This window comes from Sinohyriopsis cumingii, chromosome 1, assembly GCF_028554795.1.
Source record: "Sinohyriopsis cumingii isolate HCF-2022 chromosome 1, ASM2855479v2, whole genome shotgun sequence".
NCBI lineage: Eukaryota > Metazoa > Mollusca > Bivalvia > Unionida > Unionidae > Sinohyriopsis > Sinohyriopsis cumingii.
The window spans coordinates 152,327,150-152,351,184 of NC_142961.1; the positions used below are offsets into that span (position 1 = coordinate 152,327,150).

At 35.1% G+C, this 24,035-nt stretch overlaps 2 protein-coding genes across 7 annotated transcripts in view; one reads left to right on the forward strand and one right to left on the reverse strand.

Annotated features, from left to right (window-relative positions):
• Positions 1–13,749, reverse strand: part of LOC149808171 (uncharacterized) — a 55,998-nt gene extending 42,249 nt beyond the window's left edge. The window contains exons 1-2 of one of the 5 annotated variants that reach the window (XM_089974118.1): positions 13,378–13,749; positions 11,585–12,159 (exon numbers count right to left, since the gene is read on the reverse strand). In XM_089974118.1, coding sequence (XP_089830244.1) covers positions 11,585–12,159; positions 13,378–13,409 — 607 coding nt within the window. In that variant the 5' untranslated portion in view covers positions 13,410–13,749. Of the gene's footprint in view, positions 1–11,584; positions 12,160–12,446; positions 12,591–13,377 lie in introns of those variants that run through there. The other 4 variants (XM_089974110.1, XM_089974086.1, XM_089974094.1 and 1 more) reach the window with 4 other exon arrangements.
• A 333-nt stretch (positions 13,750–14,082) lies between these two features.
• Positions 14,083–24,035, forward strand: part of LOC149808172 (uncharacterized) — a 138,849-nt gene continuing 128,896 nt past the window's right edge. For both annotated transcript variants that reach the window (XM_089974064.1, XM_089974073.1), the window contains exons 1-2: positions 14,083–14,257; positions 20,289–20,407. In XM_089974064.1, coding sequence (XP_089830190.1) covers positions 14,223–14,257; positions 20,289–20,407 — 154 coding nt within the window. In that variant the 5' untranslated portion in view covers positions 14,083–14,222. The remainder of the gene's footprint in view (positions 14,258–20,288; positions 20,408–24,035) is intronic.

The following is a 24,035-nucleotide window of genomic DNA, read 5'->3' on the forward strand; positions in this document are numbered from 1 at the left end:
ATCCGGCCAACAATTTTTGTTGCTGCTGTAATTTGCCGTTACGTTAATGTTGTATTTACTGTATTTTTCTGTCTTTGTTGTCTTCTCTTTAACAAGTCATATGAGGAAAAGAGGTGGTGGCATTCAACTATTTTTGTATTTTTTGTAATTACTCAACTCATATTTTGTTTAACTAAAGCTACGGCGAAGTAATTTACGGACGATTTTTCTAGTTTTACGTCCCCAATTAAAATTTTAAAAAATTTATATAAAAAAAGTTGAACGCCTTTTTCTCTTTGAATATACTAGTGAAGTGCATTTTGAAATTTTATTTTAGTATGTGCATATTAGAGTTCAGACATGATGGACAGGATTTTATGGTACTCCCTGTCTGAGTCTCTGTCTCTCTCTTTTGTACGAGTTTTTCGAGACAAATGGCCGTATTTTACAGGTTTGTCTAAAAGACCGTTCCAGACCTTATGACATCCAATATGCAACGATTTAAATATTATGTAGCTTAAAGAGGTGTAGAATCAGGCAGCTCGACCGAAACATGACAGAAGAATATTGTTCTCTGCATGCGACAGAATAGGATTAAACTGGTAGTGAGAAAATGAGGCTTGATTACAACGATTATTTGCATTTACCTGTACTTAATAAGGTCATGATTAGATCTACCCACTAGAAAATTGGATAAAGATTCCGTAACATGACGCCTTCTTCCGTACTTCCGACACCTGACGCGTGTCAGTCGTGCGTTTCGGGTTCCATCGCGACCTGATGAAAGACAGCGTGATATAAACTAGTCTCTTCCGACAGTGAATAGCTTTATGTAATAAATAGAACTATTCAAAACTGAACTAAGAGTCATGATTTACTCGTAAAAAGAAAATTTATAGCGTTTTATTAATTTTATTTTTTGGCTAATTTACTTGCAAAGTCGCCATACTTATCAATTGTCTGTTCCCTCAAATTAGTTGCCAGTCATACTAATTTGGAAATTTGGGCAAAGGCGTGATCACAGTTACAATACATTAAAAAAAATTACCTCGATACATCGATTTATATTAATTAGCTAGTCTTACAGAATTTAAAAGAAATTAAACACCATCGTATAATGAAAAGTTGGATGACATATGTAAAGACTGTTGTTCAGTGTCGGGACTGAACGTTTGAACTTTTCTTTGGCGGACAATAAGGAGGAAAGTTCTACATGGCTTCTCACATACATTAATAATATCAATGAAGGACATGAAAACTTCGGTTTTTTTTTTTTGGTCTGGTTAACTGCAATCCACTTTTTTAAAACTAGATTTTCTAATTTGAGAGTTTTAAACGAGACTGCAAAATTCTCACTTCTTTTCTATAGCCTTGAGGGCATACCTGGTCGATTTGCGTTGTTTAAGTGCAAATATATTTAATTACTGATGACATCGGCGCCTCGGAAATTATTTCCTCTGCGCATTTTGTAACGAACATATTTTCGCTCGTTGTTATTTACCAATACTTTTGTTATTTGCGATGTTTTAGCACTCAAAACGCACTTACAGCTTAAGATATCCTGTTGAGTGGCGCGTGTTAAATAAATGAACGGAAAAAGATATTAACAATAGGTCATACTGAAGTTCTCCAACAAAACGTCCATTGCCACGCCGAGGGTGCCTTAGGGAGGGACAGTTCTTGACAGGAGAACAATGTTCTCGTGGTTCGTCTCTCACTAATATGAAGCACATTGTTCACGAACGTTGTTCTCGGTTGAGAACACATCACCTCGGAAGCAGAGTGACAAAAAAAAAGATGGCGGAACATGCCAAGTGTGATACGCAATATTTGTCGTTCTGAGATTAACTATTTTTGTTAAAGCGTGTTCACTCAGAAACATCCAATAACGTGTATTCGTTTCTATCCTTAAACAGGTTGCCCTATTACGGCCAAGCTGTCTGGTCCAATGAAGTTAAGAAATTAGATATGGACAGAAAATAAGCGCCAGCTCAGTGTATGGCTGTAATCGTATATGACATTTCAAGGAAGTTTTGTATTATTATCTTACACATCTGAAATAAAGGTTATGGAACTACGCATTTTTCTCAAAATATTCATCTTTAAAAAAAATGTGGTATATGTCTAATTGCGTATTTCAGTATAATTTTATCTAAATTATACATCATACTATTATAAAAATGAGATATTTTGATGTAGTGTTAATGATTGCAGTTAAGCAGTGTCCGAATTTAAAATTAACACTACATAATTATCTTTCTTTTCTTGTCTCCTTGCGCTACGCTTACCGGGTTTATAGTGTAACTATCTTGGATTATTTGCGATAGACACATATACCAAAATTTTAAGACCTTCACGACCAACTTATTGATCCGAATTTACCTGTAGTTAAAGTTATTTTAAAATCTGATGTAAGTCTCTCCTACCTGCACGTTTCTGTGTCCCAATGAGTCCTGGGGCAATGGGAGGTAAACAGAATGATAACGCTAGAACACGGTGACAAATGATAGACCGTCGACCTGGAACACTGCCAGTTTTATACCTGAAGGAGGTTTTATTTCTTCATTTGGTCTTGCATGTTTATTACTCATTTCAATCGATGTGACAACAATGAGTAAGGGAAGTAGTGCTTATGTTTTTGCTCCCCTGCGATTAATGACAACATTGAACACAAAATAGGAAGTGTAGAGTTTCGGGGTTCCATGTTTGTAAACCACACGAACAAGATTACGCGTGGCGATTAATCAAAACTTGGCACAATATGTCTAGACTTATCTACTGGGCTTAATAAACTTGCGAGGGCAAGAAAGAAAGGGCAAATTATTTTACATTTATCCCCCCCCCCAGTACTACGATATAATACAAAATAAAGGGCAGACAATATAATTTCCGGTTTATCAATTTCATATTGTTTGGGAAGGTCTTGGTTACAAAAGGACAATATTTTCTAATAAAGAAATCATATATAGCAAACAAAAACAAAATCTGAAACAATTTACTATTCTAATTTGCTTGTATGATCAGCTTTCAATGTACAACATAAATTAATGTCATGTCACTATCAGAAAAAAGCATGAGTAGACATATATCAACCATTGTTGATTATAAGCAATACGATGGTCCAATTACAATTAGCCAATTGAAAAATAAATAATAACGAGACACAAACCAGTACACAAATAATGACGGCGATAACATTTTTTGCTCTTTTCTATTCGTGTCTTTTATAATATTTTCTTGAAATTAAAATAATATTTAGAAAAAGGGCAGAGTCAAAATAAAGAGTTGTAACCATTTGCATTCCGATACTAGGAAAACGTTAATGTTTAAAAATACCCCACCAACTTGAGGTAATTTTTCTGACTGAGTGTTATATATAAAACGACATGACAATTAAAAAGTTTTCATAAGTGGTAGATTTATTGGTGAAAATTTTGGACTTTTTTGTGGACATTTTATTTCAAACAATTATTTAAGAACTATCTTGATTAGTTATAACTAATGACTTTGAAAATGCCCCTGATACTGTCTCATATATATAGATGTAGGTGGAGTAAATTTTGTATATACAGTGGAACAAAAATCGAGAATATTACAAAATGGATATATGTCTGACATTAAAAGAGTATTAGAAGGCTGATGGAAAGGGGATCCGATTTCACCGTATTTGTTTCTCTTTGATGCTATCTTTAAGGAAAAATACTAAGCAAAATCAAAGTATTCAAGGTACATCATTTAACGTAAAAAGGATTTAAAACAAGTAATTATGCCGACGACACAAACATGATTTAGAATTATCAGAGGAATCAATAAAATGCACTTCGAAAACACTATATTAGTTCTATTAACTTTTTGGAATAAAAATGAAGGTTGACAGAAGCCATTACGGATAGGGTCAGTACCAGCATACGATGTGAAATTATGTGAAAATGTAAAATAAGATAGGGAGAAAGGACCATTTAGAATAATATGAGTGTCTTCCTCAACATAAAGATTCGATATATGGGAACAAAATTTTGAGGAAACTGTAGTTTGGTAACTGAACAAAAAAGTAAAATATTTTCGTGTGGTAAAATATAAGTAGCATAATCTTTTCGTGTTTCTGAAGTATTCATTTAGTTCTTTCTTTGCCTATTCCACAAAGGAGTCGCGGTGGCTCAGCAATTAGCGTGCAGGACTCGCGACGGAAAGTGTGCAGGTTTTAATTCTATCATGGTATCAGCTCGGTTAGGTAGCCGCGGTGTCTCCTTGGGTAAGGTACTTTACTCAGATTGCCCCGGAGGTAAATTATCTACATATGTTGCTGTACTGTAAAATTCCAAAACAAAATTTAATCCACCAATGGATTTAATTACAAGAATATATATATATATATATATATATATATATATATATATATATATATATATATATATATATATATATATATATATATATATATATATATATATATATATATATATATATATATATATATATATATAACTCACAACGAGACAGAAGAAAAAGAATTAATATTGTATTGTAAACAGTATATAAGCAGGAGTCCAAATGGAAAATGGCTTTGCTTACTGCGAGTAATCAAGAACAAAAAATGGATCCAGATCTCTGTTTTCAAATTCTTAAAATATTTTGTTTAAATGAAGATAAATGTATATTTATAATGTTAGCCATAAATATAAAATCCGTTTCTGAGAAAATGTTTTAAAAACTTGGGCATCCATTATAGATGAAGTTAAATGTTATTCTTAAAATGAGATTTTATTCTCTCCACTATGGCTACAAGGGTACAGACATTTTTTTAAAAAAAATTCTCTCCACTATGGTTACAAGGGGACAGAGACATTAAAAAAAAAAAATTGGGCACATGGACGGTGTTTGCCATATTTTGGATTTGTTAAATGACCATAGTAACTTCCTTATCATTTAATAGCATTGCAAATTTTTAAAATCCAAAATGAGCGCAGTTTGGAAATTTTACTAATTCAACAAATATTACCTGATACTGGGAAATAAATCATCAAATTAAAGTTTAAAAATTATATACATATTTCTGTGATGCAAAACGGAATACAGGTTTTGTTACATATCAAAGAAATGTAAAAGAAACAAAGAAAGACAGAAAAATAAACAAAAAAGCACAAATCACAAATAGAAATGTGTCTTTACGATACGGATGCCCCTATCAATACAGTGTGATTAATTGGCACATGTCTGAATCATACAGGATCGATCGTTCCATCAAATATTGTCACAAAAATAGTGAAAGTCAAGCTTGGCTTAGATCTTTTTCAATTAGAGCCATATACGTAATTTGATTTCAACGCTTGAAAGTCCTGCTTAAAACGTTAGTATCGGGAATCGAAATTTAGGACACATGGGAAGAGCGGAAGGACGTCGGTAACAGCATACGCCCATTTTTTGGATACGGCGGGGGTGGGGTGGGATAGTTGTACAATAACATAAAATTATAACTAAAAGGTGGTTTAGTGAGGAAGTATCAGTACCAATGTCTCAGTTTATCCAGCAATCGATCGGATCAACAACGTAATTTAATCAATCATTTGATATATCCCCAATGTCCCACGGACATGATTTAACTACCAGCAGGTGCCTCTAACCTAATTAAATAGGTATAAACACAAACATAACCGTATATCAAACAGCAGGCGCTCATTCTAATAGGGCTTTAACACGAAGTTTAGGAAGTCTATCACTAAGGTGTAAAACTGTCACTTCAAAGTCATTATTAAAGGAAGTGTCAGTGCGCTGTATTAAAAGACGGGGCAGGGATGGGGTGGGGAGTGAGTGTGCATAAGGAGTCGTTGAGTTTGCCAGGAACATGCAGTATATATCAGTTAAAAACGGGCTGTTTTTCGTAAACTAAGGCTAATGTTTGAATGTGATCTAAACCATCGGTCTTGCATATGACTGGGTTTAAAGCAATGTTTTGTTTGAATTCCAGTTCTCTGTCTGTCTGTCTGTCTCTCTGTCTCTCTCTCTGATTAGGAATTTAACGTAGTTTTAACAAGTTTTCAGTCATATCGCAACGATGTTTGCGGTGTGGCAGTTTTTAGTGATGTCTAACACGGGGGCATGCCGCAGACAAGTAGCATGATGTCCTACCCAGTTACATTATCCTGACACCAGGCCGACCAGTCCTAACACTAACTTCTTAATGCTGAGCGCCTAGCGAGGCAGCTGTTAGTACCATTTTTGTAAGTCTTTGGTATGACTCGGCCAGGTTTCGAACCCACGACCTCCCGCTTCCGAGGCGGACGCTCTGACCACTAAGTCGCCGGAGCGGTCGAAATCCAGTTCTGATTATTCTATTGATGATCAAGTAACAATTTCAGACACTATATTTAAAAAAATATTGATGATCTTTGCTTATTAACTTTTATAACTATTATTTCTTACGAATATACAACTTAAATGATGTCTCTGTATGTTTTAAATATAATTTTCCAAATCGTTTTGATGTATTTTTAATGCTAATTTGTTTTGCAATTAGATCAATTATCCTCTCCAGAAGAGCTCTAGGAGATCCTTGGTTTTCGCAAGAAGTCATGTGAGTCAATCGTTCGATCAGAAATCGATAACTGATCAGTTCGTATGAGTAAAACATCATCAGCTTATTTTCGGCAATATAGCTAATGAGGATGCTAGCTAATGTGACCTAAAATAATTTCCTGGCCAGGCATTTGTGTAATTCACGTGCTTGTGCACGTGCGTGCGTGTTTAGATTGCTGAATATGTATTTGTATGTAGTTATATGAAGAATTGTTTTCGAAAAATGACATTTCTCACAGGTACCAATGCTAACACTTTAGCAAGAAAATGCTTCCAACATATGTACAACACTAACATTCCAGATGCACATGCAGGTGTCTGAAAGAGACGGTTCGATACTTTGTACTTAAAAGTTATAGGTTAATGAATAATATTAGTGCAATTAAAACTCTGGATTAAGCTAAACATGTAATTTTAACCCCAATGTTTTTGTAATTAATTATGCATATAACGAAAACAATAACCATCAGATTTTATCTTTGCTCTTATTATATTAATATATTGATCATAATCGACATCATCAGTAGTAGTAGTAGTTGTTGTAGTAACAGCGGCATTAATTAGTAGTGTCATCGTCAGCAGCTGCAGCAACAGTAGTAGTACAGTAACAACAGCAGCAATATGTAAATTTTAGACAAAGAGAAAGCTAAGAATATTTACGAAGAGATGAATTCTGACAGATTATGACGGCAGCTCAGTTGATAGAGTATCAGCATGGAAAGGTCCCGGGTTCGATACTCATTAATGCCAGCCCAACTCGGCTGCCCTCATTGTGTCTTTGTGAATGACATTAGCTCCCAATTTCTCAGCATATTATGACAATTATGTATTGAACATACATTTAAAAAAAAAAACTGACAGAATATAAAGACCCGTTACAAAACATATCGTCAGATGATGCCTTAGACGCAAATCGGGGGATTTATTTATGACATTAACGGACTGAACGTAAGACTGGTGAATCACAACTGTCAACCTGTTCGAGACAATTAATGCTAGGTAAATAGACAAAGTACAAGTTTAAACCATAATAGGCTAAATTTATTTAAGTTGTTATACTATAAAGACGTATTTAAACTAGGTTAAATGTTCGCTTTAAGTCAATGCCTACGTGCTTGAGCCCTGCAGGTAAGATACCTTTCACGTGAGGAATATATTATTAAATTAAGAGAGAACTGTTTTATTGTGCTGAGCGGTTATAGCAGACATACGCAAATAAAAAGCTTGAAAAGGGGGTGGGGTGCATTTAACGCTCAAGCTGATGCATATCAGTATAAACGTTGTCAGATCAGATAAATAATTATTTACCTTCTTAGGAATAATAGCCGACAAATAAAACGATAAAAAGGTCATATCTCTCTCTCTCTCTCTCTCTCTCTCTCTCTCTCTCTCTCTCTCTCTCTCTCTATATATATATATATATATATATATATATATATATATATATATATATATATATAGAGAGAGAGAGAGAGAGAGAGAGAGAGAGAGGACGTATACTGTTGAAATATTTTGTAACTTGCCTCAGCGATTTCGACTTAAAACGAGTCTATGCTGAAGGTAATTATGAGTCTATGCTGACGATAATTACGAAATAGAACATACGACACAAGAGAAATAATAAGCACATAAAAATATAGCATCTTGTTATCGATTAGACCTAAAATCAGGCGAAGTTCGTTAAGTTCTAAGCTATTTTGTCTGTTTATTGCTTGTCTTCTTTGTTTTTGTTTTGAAATTGCCTTCGACACAGATTCAGTGAGAGTCGAAAGCACCTAGACTAGTCAAAAACAAATTCTGCATTTTTCATTCTCTTTCCATTTTACTTTCTGTTGGATTTATCATAATCAATCTCTGACATACGCGATCCCTTGCTGGATATACGTGTGTGTTTATGTATATAATAGATAGTAATTGGGCATAGTGAGAGAACTGACCGAATAAAGAAAAATATCCAATCCATTTTCGCAATTTTTCTGCGAATTATGCGCATTTAGTTCCATTACGGGGCGACGGTTATTCTCTTTCAGTTAACTCGTGTGTGTGTGTGTGTGTGTGTGTGTGTGTGTGCTTAGAATTGTTAACGTAGCTTTAACAATTTTTCTGTCTGCATTGTGGCAGTTTATAGTGATGTCTAGCACTGGGGCATCATGCCGCAAACATATAGCATGATGTCCCCACCCAGTCACATTATCCTGACACCAGGCCGACCAGTCCTAACAATAACCTCTTAATGCTGAGCGCAATGCCAGGCAACTCTGTTAGTACCGTTTTTGTAAGTCTTTGATATGACTCGGCTGGGGTTTCAACCCACACCTCCCGCATCCAAGGCGGACGCTCTAACCACTAGTCCACCGGAGCGGGCCAACTTGTAATTTCCAAAGAAAAATGTCATCATCATATAAATAAGACAATTGTCCATTTAGTCACCTGACGATGTGACTCTTACGATTATTGTTATCGACTGGCGTGATGCCAATGAAATGTTTTTTTTTTCTTCTTCTTTTTCTTCTAATATTAGTGCCTAGTCCAAGATATTCACCGTCCTGTTCAGATAGTCCGAACGTTAGGGGTTGATTTGACTGACTTCAAATGGTAGGGAATGAAGTGATTAAACTCGTGTCAACAGCAACACAAATCAGCAGTCTCTAGATAAATGGAACCACGTGGAACCATCTTAATCCGCTAATCTACATGAAGTAGCGGTACTTCAATATAATGACATCCGTAGTATTTGAACTTAATACTACTACTACTACTACTATTACTACTACTACTACTACTAATAATAATAATAATAATAAGAAGAAGAAATAAAAGAAGAAAAAAAGCAGGAAAACAAAAATAATGATAATAACAATTATGACGGCGGCGATGAGGAGGAGGCGGAGAGAGAAGAAGAGGAGAAAAGGACCGATGTTAAATTTGATCAGTTTCACATGTCTATGCTAATACTAATTTCATCTTTTACCAGTTTCAAAATTTCGATTATGTAAATGCCCACGTGATAATAATAACTTTGGTCTATCTCCTACTAATAAAAACTAACTTCATGTGGAAACAACATTCTTTAAATGTATCAACAATGCGACAAACTTTAGGTAATATGTAAAGAAAATCGGTATTTCTGGTATTATGTTGTTGTTTCTTAGTTTTATTTTAATTTTTATTTATTTATGCTAAAGTTGTGCATTACTTCATATTTGCGTTGTCTGAACATTACCTTTAGTTTTCATTGTATAGCCACCATTGTGCTTAGGTACCGGTAAACATGAATATATCAACTGATCTGTTATTAAATGAATAAATGAATACGCTTTAGTCGCTAATTTCATGTGTGTGTGTGTGTGTGTGTGTGTGTGTGTGTGAGAGAGAGAGAGAGAGAGAGAGAGAGAGACCCAAGCACCCCCAGCAACCTTCACCCCACCCAAAAAAATATCGGAGATTTAATTTATGCAACGTCTGTAGCGACCTAGAGTCTTATTTAATCATTACGTTCTCGTATTCATTAACGGCAGTAATTAGTGGTTTCTTTTTTGATTTGTGTATGAGACCGAAAACAACTGTCAATGTCAGTATATGAATAAGTGATCAAAATGGGTGTGCTCATTTTAATATGATCGTAAGATTCATTCACGTAACTTTCAGAAGTTCGTCCACGTGAAAATAAGACGAACCTCTTTTGCGTGTGTTCTAAATAAAGTACACGAAATATTTCTAAAAATAATATATCTGGGTCACACATGTTTACAAATTATATCTGGGTCAATACAGTGTTCCAATTTAGAGAAAACATTGATATTTTATATGAAAACAACACTGGTTTCGATTTGTAGTTTTGTTGAATACTCTCGGAAAACACTCAGGTCGGTTCATTTCTGTACTGTAGGTATTTACTTTGCACTGGCAAATGATAAAACCAAGAGACAAAGAAGACAATAGAAGGAAAGAAAATCGAGCGTTATTTCTGTCAAGCAATATAGCCTTTATTTTTTATATTTTTTATTTGCATTAAAAAAAAAAAAAAAAAAAAAAAAAAAAAAAAAAAAAACACTTGGCTACAAACTACCACGCAAATTTTAAAAAGAAATCCAAAAGTTTATTCCCCCCCCCCCGCACATTACCCATCTTGCTGACATAAATACAGTATTTTGCAGTTTCAAGTCAACTTTATATTACTTACTGTCGTAAGTGCAAGGATGCAATTAACTGTCAGAAACATGCACTTTTAAGTCTTGCAGGTCAAACATGACTGCGTCACCGTGTCTGGTACACACACACACACACACAATCATGATTGCATCACCCTGTCTGGTACACGACCGCTCCGGTGGCCTAGTAGTTAGAACATCCGCCTAAGATGCAGGAGGTCGTGGGTTCGATCCCCGGTCGATTCATACCAAAGACTTTTAAAAAAATGTACTAACAGTGCCTGGCTTGGCGCTCAGCATTAAGACTGAAAAATTGTTAAAGCTACGTTAACAAATCCAAATCGCACACACCCTCTCTGGTACAAAACAAAGCTAAGCAAGCACAATCTAATTGCAGGGAGAGAATTTAAATGCCGCCGTATTAATACTAACTTGATTATTTCCCTTGAAGAACCTTGCGAAGACTATCTGTGGCAGTTTTAAGGTACTGAAAGCCAAACTCTTTTGTTTGGATATTAAGCAGATAACCGCTCATCAATGCTGAAATGTTAGTCAAACTCCAAATAAACGAACCTGCCCTCCCAATGAACTAAATTAGATCTTCTTATCGGATCTTCAAAGTAAGTTATCACCCCCTCCCTTTGCTTGCTAAACGCGTCTTTCTGCAAATTTTCCAAAGAGCGTATGCAATTTGGCGAATTTTCTTCCATGATGTATATTCAAACGTGACTGACAAGTTAACGTGAATCTCCTTTAATATATATATATATATATATATATATATATATATATATATATATATATATATATATATATATATATATAGAGAGAGAGAGAGAGAGAGAGAGAGAGAGAGAGAGAGAGAGAGAGAACATGCTTACCTCCTCTCGGATATGGATGGAATCGCGGGATATTTCCTGGATTTCCATTTTCCTGTACTTCTGGTGGGGTTTGGGTACCCCTGCTTACAAGTGGCCGTGACCGTCGGCAAGTAATCACATGGTTTCCACGTAACATCGCATGATATGGAAAGTTAATAATGGGACAAGGTTCGCCATCTTCCGTATCATTATTGTCTTCTGGAGTGTTAATTGGAGCGGAAGGTCTCTGAATCGCCACAGGACATGACACTGAATGGGGACTACAAATACTGCTGGCAAATACATCCTCTACTTCTCTATCTACATCGCAAACATTATCATTGCAGTTATCTAGAGGATCCTCTACTAAATTAAGCGCATCTATTGGACCAGACAGGTCAAAGTCATCGTCATAAGTAAACCTCATACCTTGAGATGTTACAGATGCTGGGGAATAATCCGTACCATAGCCACTATCACGTTTTCTAGTCCCAGTCCCTTTAAAGGTCGGGGTGCCTAGAACGTCTGAACTCAAATTGGCCGATATGTCATCCTTTCCCATTAAGTTCTGTTGCATCTTGTTATTTACACAAATCCTGAAGCACAAGAAAAAGAGAAAAAGATAACAAACATGCACGTTTTGTAAACAATTTAACAGCCTAAGATGTGATACTTGAAATGATAACAAATATTTAAGACAGATGTACTTTCAAAACGTTACGAAATATGTTTTATATCATGTTGTACAACCGAAAGTAAATTATTTTTGTTAAAATATTGTGGTAGAAAAAAGAAAGACAGAAAAAACAGACGAAAAATATAATATCAATGCCATTATTCATATGAGAGAGAGAGAGAGAGAGAGAGAGAGAGAGATTCGCACAAGTGTCACAACAGGTGATCAACCTCAGCTGATCTATCATCAGCGAGCGAGAACAGCAGCGCCCAGTACTTGTCTGTACTGTATATACTATTACGCTCGTCGAGTGAAAAAGAAGTGCCCAACTTTACAAGTAGCACAGCAGACACAAAGCTGGAAATTTGCCAAAGTTATGATTATATCCAACAGAAACTTCGTCTGCCGAGATTATAATATATCTGTTGCGTGCGATCGCTAAACAAACAAACAGATATACGGAAACAGTGTACAAAATCACTCGTTTGTGCGACGTGACTATAGTTAAGGGAAAAAAAACAAAACAACGGAAGACACGTTGCCTATGACCATGCAGACTTTTGATATACTAAATGCATTTATTTGAGGTAAAAAGCTACGCCTATGATAATCTATCCCTTAAACCTTCTAAAAAGAAACATGACCTTAATAGAATAACTTAAGATTAACAAAACGGAGTTCAGAGGGTATGGGAGATAACAATAATAATAATAATAGTAACGGACAGTTGAACTATTACACAAATAAACTATCAACGTTAAGGATTAAAAAGTGCATGTGAATAAGGAAAAGAATATACATCTTTACAGTGAAAAAAAGTGCTCGTTATCATTCTTAATATATGAAAGATCTACAAGTACGAGATACACTATTCACAAAAGTGAATTAAATTGATGACTGAGATTCCTGTTTACAATAAATAAGTACAGAGTTTAACAAAGTTCGCTCATTTTGGTACAGAAAATGTCAGATGCGAGTCAGAAAAAAAAAACACTATATACAAATGTCAATTTACATTTCGCCATCAACGTATATTGGATCTGTTGTCTTGCGCAGATTAGATGTTTTACGCTTCTTTTCTAAGTAATAACGAATATTTTTTTCTCTTAAAAAAACATTTTCACCAAAGCAACCTTACCTGTCAATGCAGTTAATCCATGAAAGTATCATCAGTTTATGAAAAATTACTGGGTCGCCCAGGCAAGTAACATTGCATAAGGCACTGTAAATAAATCCCGTTCGAAAATATTACAGTATCGCACAAAATATACACACAGTAGTAGTTTATGTTTACCCCAGTTGTAGTTACTACGTCCCGTTGTAGTAAATCCGATGGGCCTCACTGCACTGTTAATATTCCGTGTTTATCTGTACACAGTATATATCTTCACAGTTAAGCTTCTCAACATAGCATTTTGCAATACTAGACTCTCGGTGATCAATCAGATAATGATTTCCCGCAAAATTTTCTGAAGCAAATATGCCTTCTGTCTACGAGCTCAGTGGTATATGATGACATCACCTCGTTTAGGTCAACCAATCAAATGCCACCTCGCTGGAGACGGGTCCGGGCGTGAAAGCGCCTTTGTTTGTAAACATTACCATGTGCACTAAAAATAGCGCATTTTGCAGCATTTTTTTTCATCAGATTTTGTTAACACAAATATGCCATCGTTATCGTTTCAATTTAGTCCAGATTTTAAGCTTTTTACAACAATTTAGCAGACGTACCTAATTTAAGGTGATGACTTACAGGTTAATGTTTATTCATGACGGGCGTGGCCATTAGTGCCGTGGGAAAATCAGCGACGTGATGAAAACGAGGTTTAAGACGAAGGAAGAGCGCCGATATATTCCGCTTTGACTAAGAGGAAACGTCTCTATTTACGCGCGATACTCGAAACTCATTTTACTGAAATGGGAGGATTGAATGTACAAATCTATCGTTTATAAACAGTAGTGAATGCCTGAAACTCCCAAATCATGACATGTATGGGTGCATTCACTTCACCGATCAGGTACATCAATATTTGCTGGAAAAGAAATGTAAATGTTCTCGCTTTGTATCAAGCCCAATTTTCGATAAGTGTCGGCAAGTTTAACGAAGCAAATTTGACTAGCATTTGTTTGTAGCATTTGAAATGTCTATGGTTTGGTTTTGTGGGATTAACGCAACTTTTTCCAGCATATGATAAACTATAAATGGCGGCCAGTGCATGTGGTCAAGCTTTGAGGAAGAATTGTGTCGAACCAACAAACGGGTAGAACCACCAACAAAAGGTTGGCAAACTTTCTCATATATACACACACTGCCCGAGCAGGAGACTCGAACCTATACGGCAATCTGTAAAGACGAGCATCTTAGATCATTCATTCACCTGGAGATTCTAGAATGTCAGTATGTGTTGGTGATGTGGCCATTAGTGCCGTGTTGATTTTGATTTTATTAGCCTTTAATTAGCACACAATATTTTTACATAGTACTCCCAGATACTTGCATAAATAAAAACCCTATTGTTTGCTTCCTACAAATTTCTCCATTATTCTGAAATTCGTTTAAACATATTTTTCATTGTAATGCAGACAAAACCGATGCATAAAATCTGTTCATAATAGACTACTGTGTAAATGGCCACTATTGAAAATAAATCATTTATGTTCTGAAATAATGTTGATCAATTTCCAGTTTAATTTGAAAACAAAGTGATATTACAAAAATCTTTGATTTAAGATTATGTTATTGCACACTAAATGAGGATATACATTAGTAAAGATGCTAATAGGTTCTTTATAATAAGCCGGGTAATACAGGGCTGAGCAAATGTTTTTTTTAACCACTAGTGCAGGACAAGTGGTGTCAGAAAATTCACTAGTCCCACCTTTCTCTTCACTAGTCCCACCTTACTCTTCACTAGTCCCAAAATGGTAATCACTTGCCGAGATTTGATGAGACGTATGTACTTAATCCATAGAAAAAAAATGAAATAATATACAACATAATTATTTCTTAAAAGAATTTAATTTTTAAAAACATTGGTTGTTATACATTTGGCTTCTTCAGGTTCATGTATATATATTTTAGCTCACGGATTTGAAAATATGTCTATATGTCTGCCACCTTCCGAGTCATATATTCAAGACAGGGATAACAAGCACACTCAGTATCCGTCTTACGTTTTGTCCCTCCATTTTCAAACAAATTTACCTTCTCCAAATCGCCGTCATTACCTTCCTTGTGAAAATAATTTAGCAAACTCATTTTATCCGCAGAGTAATTTATCAGCTTGCTTGACTACTTCTAAAGTGATTATAAGATCAAATTTATCTTTTAAATACGAACTGAAACAGCTCATTATATAGCGTAATTGTTTCGCTTCAAACACAATATCGCACGTGGAAGTTAATCATCTGTAAAATCAATTATAAATTAAAGAATTACTGCCATTTAATCAGTTCATAAAGGAAACCAACACTGATGTTGGTAAAGTACCTTTCATTAATTTAATTACACTGACTGGCTGGATTAAAATCATAGTGAGCCGCTGGTTATGATCTAGATTGATTAAACTCATTGCAACAAAACCGCTTACAACACTGCTAATTGATCATACTGGCTTTCATTTGTTTCACGTGTTTTGATTTGCCGATAATTTGGTCGCTTACCCCAATATGCAGTCAAGCGGTAACAGGATGTAAATGTATACACGAAGAGGAGTAGAATCAAGTATTCAGTGCACCCGGAGGGCATGATTGGCCAAATAAAGGTTGATATAGTGATTAAAGCATGAAAATAAGGACTAGCCCGACTTATTTAAAAAGCACTTGTCCCGGACTAGCGACTTGGAAAGTTTTACTTGCCCGACTTAAAAAATGACTAGTCCGGGACGTCGGGCTATGGGATTTGCTGAGCCCTGTAATAAAATGAACAACCAGGTACCCATTTTAAAACATTTTCCAAGCTTAACCGCTTCAGTGGCCTAGTGGTTAGAGTGTCCGTCTCAGATGTGGGAGGTTGTGGGTTCGATCCCCGGGCCGAGTCATACCAAAGACTTACAAAAATGGTACTAACAGCTTCCTCGCTTGGCGCTCAGCAGTAAGAGGTTAGTGTTAGGACTGTTTGGCCTGGTGTCAGGATAATGTGACTTGGTGGGACATCATGCTACATGTCTGCGGCATGATGCCCAAGTGCTAGACATCACTATAAACTGCCACACTGCAGACATCATAGCGATATGACTGAAAAATTATTAAAAGCTATGTTAAAAATCCAGATAACTATATATATATATATATATATATATATATATATATATATATATGTCTTAAATGATCTTTTGTAACTCAAACAAATGGTGAACAATATGCTTCGAGGTAGTAACATCATTATAAAATAATGCACTGATTATTGGAAATTATGTATCTATACTCATGATGAAAACCATATTTAATTTCTTTAAACGATGGTACACATTATATTTATATGTATTTTGTAATATGAGCTGGTGGCCTAAATTACTGAATGAAGTATTATTATTATATATATATATTTAATCACTGGCTAAATGTGCCAACAGGATAAATAAAATTACCACAGAATTAGCGAGGTGGCAGATTTCAAACTACATGTCACCTTTTGTAAATTTTTTATATAGAAGGGGAGTGGGTGTTATCAATAGTTTTCTTTTTTGCTAACAAAAACAAATTGTTTTTGACACAGCAGTTGTTTTGCATCGGCAGTAAGTTAAGTGTGATAGATTTTGTTGGTAATTAATCCCCACTTCCACACGTTTACTTGTTTTAGATGAGATTTTCATTGCATGAGAAAATGGTACTATTTCTTCTGTTCTGAAGATAGTACCATCATGCCTTGCACGTTTTAGTGGAGACAATTGAAAATAGGATGCTTTTAAAGCATTCATGCAATGCAAAGCAAATCGCGTGATGATCAAGATGAATCGTTCTAAATGGAGAAGCTTGTAATGGCGTCAAAGGTTCAATTAAAATCGTTGACAATTAAACGGTCATCTGTTTAAAAGTATTATTGTTATCTTGTCAGAGATAAGAATAGCATACAGATAGATGCAAAGTCTATGTATGTCTTTAATCTGCATACTGGAGAAACAACCAGTTTTCAACACATAAAAGAGTGCCACCAACCACTAACAAATATATGTGTACTGATAATGTATCATATAAGCTATGTATCATGAATCATAAATGTGCATGAAGGTGAATTGTTTCACTTTCTGTGTTCTGTAAAAGAAAAGCCATTGAGAAGAGAAAAATCAGTAAAAATCTTTATTTTGTCATCATCACTATTAATATTTCAAATACATATTATTTGTAGATTTGGTAAAGTTCAGGTCAGTTCTAACCTTGATAGTAAACTTATCACAGTTATCTCGGCTTATAAGATGACTTCTTCAAAAGAGTCTCAATTAATTTGATCCCTATTTATTCATTTCAGTTTATTTACTAATTGGACTATAAAAAGAATGTTGACAATGGGCCAGTACATTGTTTACTTTTTGGACTATACTTATGCTCCCAATTTTTTTTATTATATGGGACTTCATACACATTGGGATTCTTGGACTCTTGCTTCTTACACAGATAGCATAGTGCACTGTTGCAAGAGATAATAAACTATCAGAGGCAGTGACCTCCATCTCATATCATAATACAATTTGAATGGAACAAAGGAGAGGAGTACTGTACAAAATTAATTTAAGATTAAATGTATATTCACTAAAACTTTTGTATTGTATATATCACCATGGCTTGGACATTATATGTACATTTATAGTCCTGATAAAACTGATGTTCATTGGTGGCTACATTGGTAATCATGTTGTGAGTGAGGGAAGCATGACTTAATAAGAGTGCCCCAGCTACCTGAGGTAATGGGGCATTTTTTCCAGCCCCCACTCCCATCCTGCCAATTTTGATATCTAGATAACCATACCACTTATGTCGTTACTTTTTGCCCTCCTTCCCTTTAGCCTCCATTTTACCTCAGTGTGCAGATCTCTATAGATTCAGTACCCATTAAATGTTGTGTTTTGTACTTCCATATGTAAGTTGTTTGACATTTCCTGAAAAGTACTGACATGTTCACTTATAATGTGTATAGTAAAAGTCATACAGGTAATGTATGCACATTATTCATCTTAACTTAAATAGAAATTGTTCTTTTAAAATTTAATACTAATATAGATTAATCAAAGTCAGTTCCGTCCTAATTATTGAATGCTCTGCACCTTAACTGTCATCAGAAAACTTCCAGACGAAAGTTATCGATTTGCTAACTTTTACAATTGTGGTGAGGTAATGAACTTTGTCACAGCTTGAACATGTAGAGTCTAATAGTCACATTAATTTTATGGCTTTAACACTAACTAAGGTCATTACAAATATGTTTATCGACATGCATAGCTTTCATTCAATCTGGTTTGTACTGGATCACACCTTTAGGTTAGTGTTGTCTAAAAAAAAGCCCACATACTTTAGCATTGATTTTGCCATATGTGCTTCTCGGGGTATGTAAATAATAACCTTCCAAAGGAATATGGATGTATGAGGATCCAAATAAAGTGAATAATTGCCATTTAAAGGTATGTATAATCAGATTTTAAAAAGGGACACCCATTAGTGAAATAGTCTGTGTTGGATGCACAGTGGATTTTTTTATGCAGATCTTAGTCCTGTTCAGCTTAGTTATTGCCCTTTATTAGCTACTGATTAATTCCCCTTTTCTCTGACATACTTTCTTCTCGAACATAATAACTTGATTTATGACAAGCTATTTAGTCCAATGCATCATTTGTATAACCTTACAAATGTTACAAAATAGCAAAAGCTGGTGACTTAAAACCAAAGGTTATTCAGATAGCAGCACAAGTCCCTAAATTTTCAGTTGTGAAATATGTGGTACATGCAGTTGTGAGGTATGTGGTACATGCAGTTGTGAAATATGTGGTACATGCAGTTGTGAGGTATGTGGTACATGCAGTTGTGAAATATGTGGTACATGCAGTTGTGAAATATGTGGTACATGCAGTTGTGAAATATGTGGTACATGCAGTTGTGAAACATGTGGTACATGCAGTTATGAAATATGTGGTACATGCAGTTGTGAAATATGTGGTACATGCAGTTGTGAAATATGTGGTACATGCAGTTGTGAAATATGTGGTACATGCAGTTGTGAAACATGTGGTACATGCAGTTATGAAATATGTGGTACATGCAGTTGTGAAATATGTGGTACATGCAGTTGTGAAATATGTGGTACATGCAGTTGTGAAATATGTGGTACATGCAGTTGTGAAACATGTGGTACATGCAGTTATGAAATATGTGGTACATGCAGTTGTGAAATATGTGGTACATACAGTTGTGAAATATGTGGTACATGCAGTTGTGAAATATGTGGTACATGCAGTTGTGAGGTATGTGGTACATGCAGTTGTGAAATATGTGCAGTTGTGAAATATGTGGTACATGCAGTTGTGAAACATGTGGTACATGCAGTTGTGAAACATGTGGTACATGCAGTTGTGAAATATGTGGTACATACAGTTGTGAGGTATGTGGTACATGCAGTTGTGAAATATGTGGTACATGCAGTTGTGAAACATGTGGTACATGCAGTTGTGAAATATGTGGTACGTGCAGTTATTAAATTGCTATCATAAAAGTTTTGATGGCAATTGTCTTTTTTGTCAGTCATTAGTGTCAACATTCACTAATTTTCTCTAATTAGAAATAACAAGCGGAGTCATACGTAATATTTTTGTGGATATCCTTAAATGGTGAAAATATCCTGTTTCTTTGAACCTCTACAGTTTGTCCAGGAGCTCCATTTGTTATTGGATACATTCAGAATTTTGCAGTGGTTATTAACAATCTGGTTCAAAATCTGTTTGGCATACCAAGGCAAACTCCACTCCTTCCCTCCCAAATTTTACAAAACATTCTTTCTTTGAGTCAGTGTAATAAGTCGCTAAGTATTCTATACCATAAACTAAGTTTTAAAATATATTGCAGGTCCCGTAATGAGCACCTGAAGGTTGACCCACCAACCATTCACATAGCAGGGTATGTAACTGGTGGTTTGAAGAGACTTTATCAACAAATCAAGTCCAACAGTGTGCCCAGACTGCCTGGTAATTAACAATATTTAACTGCTGTCATTTATTTGGAGATAACAAACCCCACCAACCTATCCGTCAGTTCTGCTGATTTGACACTGTTATGCATCAGTGATCATTACAAGTATTGTCTCTGTGTAAATAGTTATGAAATTTCATATGTACATAGTTTAGTTCAGCACTGATTCTACACCTAGAGTATGTTCACTGAATCATGTATTTAAAAATTTATTTCGCTCATACTGATACAATTTTACATTAAATTTTCATGGAAATGTTCATTGTATAATGCACACATGATTTTAGCATAATATTTGGTGAATTTAACAAGTGAACTAATTTTTGCTAAAATTGAATTCATGTTATCAGCCTTCTCATTATCAAACCACTGCTGTCTAAATTAGTCCCTTTGTCCAGCGGAGCTTCCTTTTTTTATCTGTTATTTCAAAGATTGCTTTTGCAGCTGCAGTGTTTAATGGCGACCTGCCTTCTACTTTCAGCCTCCTGCTATAAAAGATATTGGGAAGGCTGTGTTAAAATTTGGTGAAAAAAGATAATATGAGCGCTACCAAGTTGTGGAATATCTTCTGTAGGGTTGGTTCCTGAAACGGGGTTAGATATGAATAGCTGCTATTTAGTTGTGGTTATCTGTGTTTAACACATTAACCCCTTATGACGAGTATATGTGGCAGGAGGTAGTAGCCTACTGCCGAGTGCTGTAGTGTCAAGGTCATGTATGATACACTAAAGTGGGTGGTATTATAGAAAGGTAGACAGATGTAGCTCTATAATGATACCAAAAAATCTGGAATTTCTAGTTGCACTACAAAATACTGAGGGAAAAACCTCATTTTTTGCTGCCCAAATTTCACCCATGGTCGGAATCCGATTTTGTGTCCAGATTTTAGATTTTTTGCTGTCAGATCTAGTGCAGACTGGTATGAACTGCAAACAGACAGATGAACCTTTGCAAAAAGTAGGATAAAATGGGCATTTGGAAGAAAGAGTGCTCTTGATACGAAAATAATGGGTAAAGGTAAAAAAAAATAAAATAGAACTCCAACTTTTACCCTTCTGTTCATGCGCGAGCCAAATAACCAATGAAAAACGATGTTTCTAACACAGCTTGGCATTATGTTATTGGAAGATCACCTGGAAGTTGCTTTCTTATGATTATTTCAGAAATAGTTTTTAATGTGTTTCCTACTCGAATTTCAGGCGAAAACGACAAAAACCTCCAGGCGTTAATGTGTTAATGCTGTTTTTCAGCACATGATAGGTGGCTATACATGGCATACAGTATAAATGGTGGAAGAAAAATCCGGGAAAACCCTGGTAAGAACCACCAATTCGTGATAAGCTACTGGCAAGCTTTCTCACATACCCATATTATATTAGCTGAGCCGGAGACTCGAACCCATGAGGTGAGATGGCAGTGATCACTAAAGGGTAAGCACTTTTGACCACATGTAAATGTCATGCTAACAAAAGTGTACATAGACATCAGCTGCTTTTCTTAGGAAATACTGTAATGATTGTTCTTGCTATAATTTTATTTGAACATCACTGATTGTCAGCAGTGATTCATGTTATTGGCAGATTATTAATATACTTATGCTGGAATAATATAGAATACCTGTTAAAACAAACATCAACTGAGTGGGGACACAATTTGAAACAGGGATACCTCCTCCTCAAAATGCTAACAAGCCATGCCTATCCTACTAGCTAAGTGTCTATACAGTTTAGCCTATCTGAACACAATAACAACTGTATTCTTGTCAGATAATTTGAATCTTCTAATCTGATACAAAGCTCTCTAATAGCTATATTAATCAGAAAGACAGATTTTTATTGGATATACCAATTACATACTCTGCAGCTGGAAGGGATTAACATCTCATTTTAAATGTGAGTCTAGGCATTTTTATCTTGGAACAGGACACCCCTATTTTGTAATAGTGGCATAACTGGATTGGCATGACCTTTGTCAGGGTTCCCACACTAGCGGGAAATCTGGAAAAAGTAGGGAGAAATGATGATTTTTCCCGACTGCGAAAAGTCCTGGAATTTCGTAAATATTGATGAAAGTTGGGAAAAACCTGGGAATTTTCCGCCACCACTTGATGCCTGAAACAATCACCTAATTGAGTCATAACTAAATTGATCTCGAGTTAAATTTATCGAGTTCTAACCAGAATATTCACAGGGTGCACTATATATCATTTGGATGCTTGCAATAAACATATATTCAGAATCAATCCAAATGCTCAGTGGATTAGATTCATCTAGTAGACTTTTATTTTCAAAGTCAGCTTGATATCCGTTTCTTTCCTTACGTGGAAGCTAGAAAAACCACTCTACCATCACAAGAGGCAAACATCGTGGTGGCAATGTGTAGCTGCTTACCTGATGGCCTAGTAAACTTCAAACTTTGTTAGATTGAGTGATATATCCATGAAATGGATATGAAAATTACATATTTTCTCGGAAACTCTGAGTATTAAAATTGGAGTTGATGAAATGTGACCTGGTACTCGTGATTTGCATTGCTAGTCACACGAGTACACAAATCTAACAGTCCATATTTTCAAATGTTGTAGAGAAAGAAGAAAAAAAAATTAAATGAAAGTCATATACTGGTTGTAATAAAAATACAAAAATGAAAGAACACAAAGTATTCCATATTTATATATTCCGAGAACAACTTAATGGGACTACCACGTTGACATGTGCTTTCTGATTGATAAATCAGACTGGCCAGATTGCTGGTTTTCCACAAAAGGTATCTGAATTTCTCTACAACATTAAAATAGAGCTTGTTATTGATATCACGTGACTAATGGACTTAAGATGTCGTTGTTTGAGATCTGTGAAGTGACTACTAATGCAAATGGCGAGTACCAGGTCAGGTTTCATTAATGCTGTATTTTCATCTAGTCTGTCAGCAGAATAAAGCCATAACGATTATAATACTTGCCATTTCTGATAAAATAAATCATATTCCTATTGATTTCATGCAGGTATGAGTCGATATAACATACATTTAAATTTTCTAGGCCCGCTGGTAAGCGACTACCATATGTCGTTACCTCACGGTGGTGGCAAAAACTATTTGAGCCCCTTTATCAATACAGGTTTGGGGACTGGTTTAACAAATTACAAGAAGACAAGTTGATTTTACAGAAAATTCAGTTCTTGTTTATACAACTATATAATTTTGAAGGTCTTTTGTCAAAATTTAAATCAACCCTTTTGAAAAGGTTTTTTAAATGATGGATTTTTAACCATATCATTTTAAGGAGATAGGTTGTTTGAAAAATCTTGTTTGGGATTTTATTGGCACAGACAAATTCAGGGTTAAACTTTCTTTGTTACAAGACAAGATTCTAATTATTTGCAGTTATTATTTTTGGGATTTTATTGGCACAGATAAATTCAGGGATAAAACTCTTTTCGTTATAAGACAAATTCTAATTATTTGCGTTTATTGTTTTTTTGTATAGAGTAATAGGAAATGTTTACTTTCTATAATATGCATATAATAATAATAATAATAATAATGAAGACTTTGTATAGCGCCTAATCTTTAGAAGCTTTAAGCACTTTACAACATTAGACAACACCTATAAGATAAAAAACA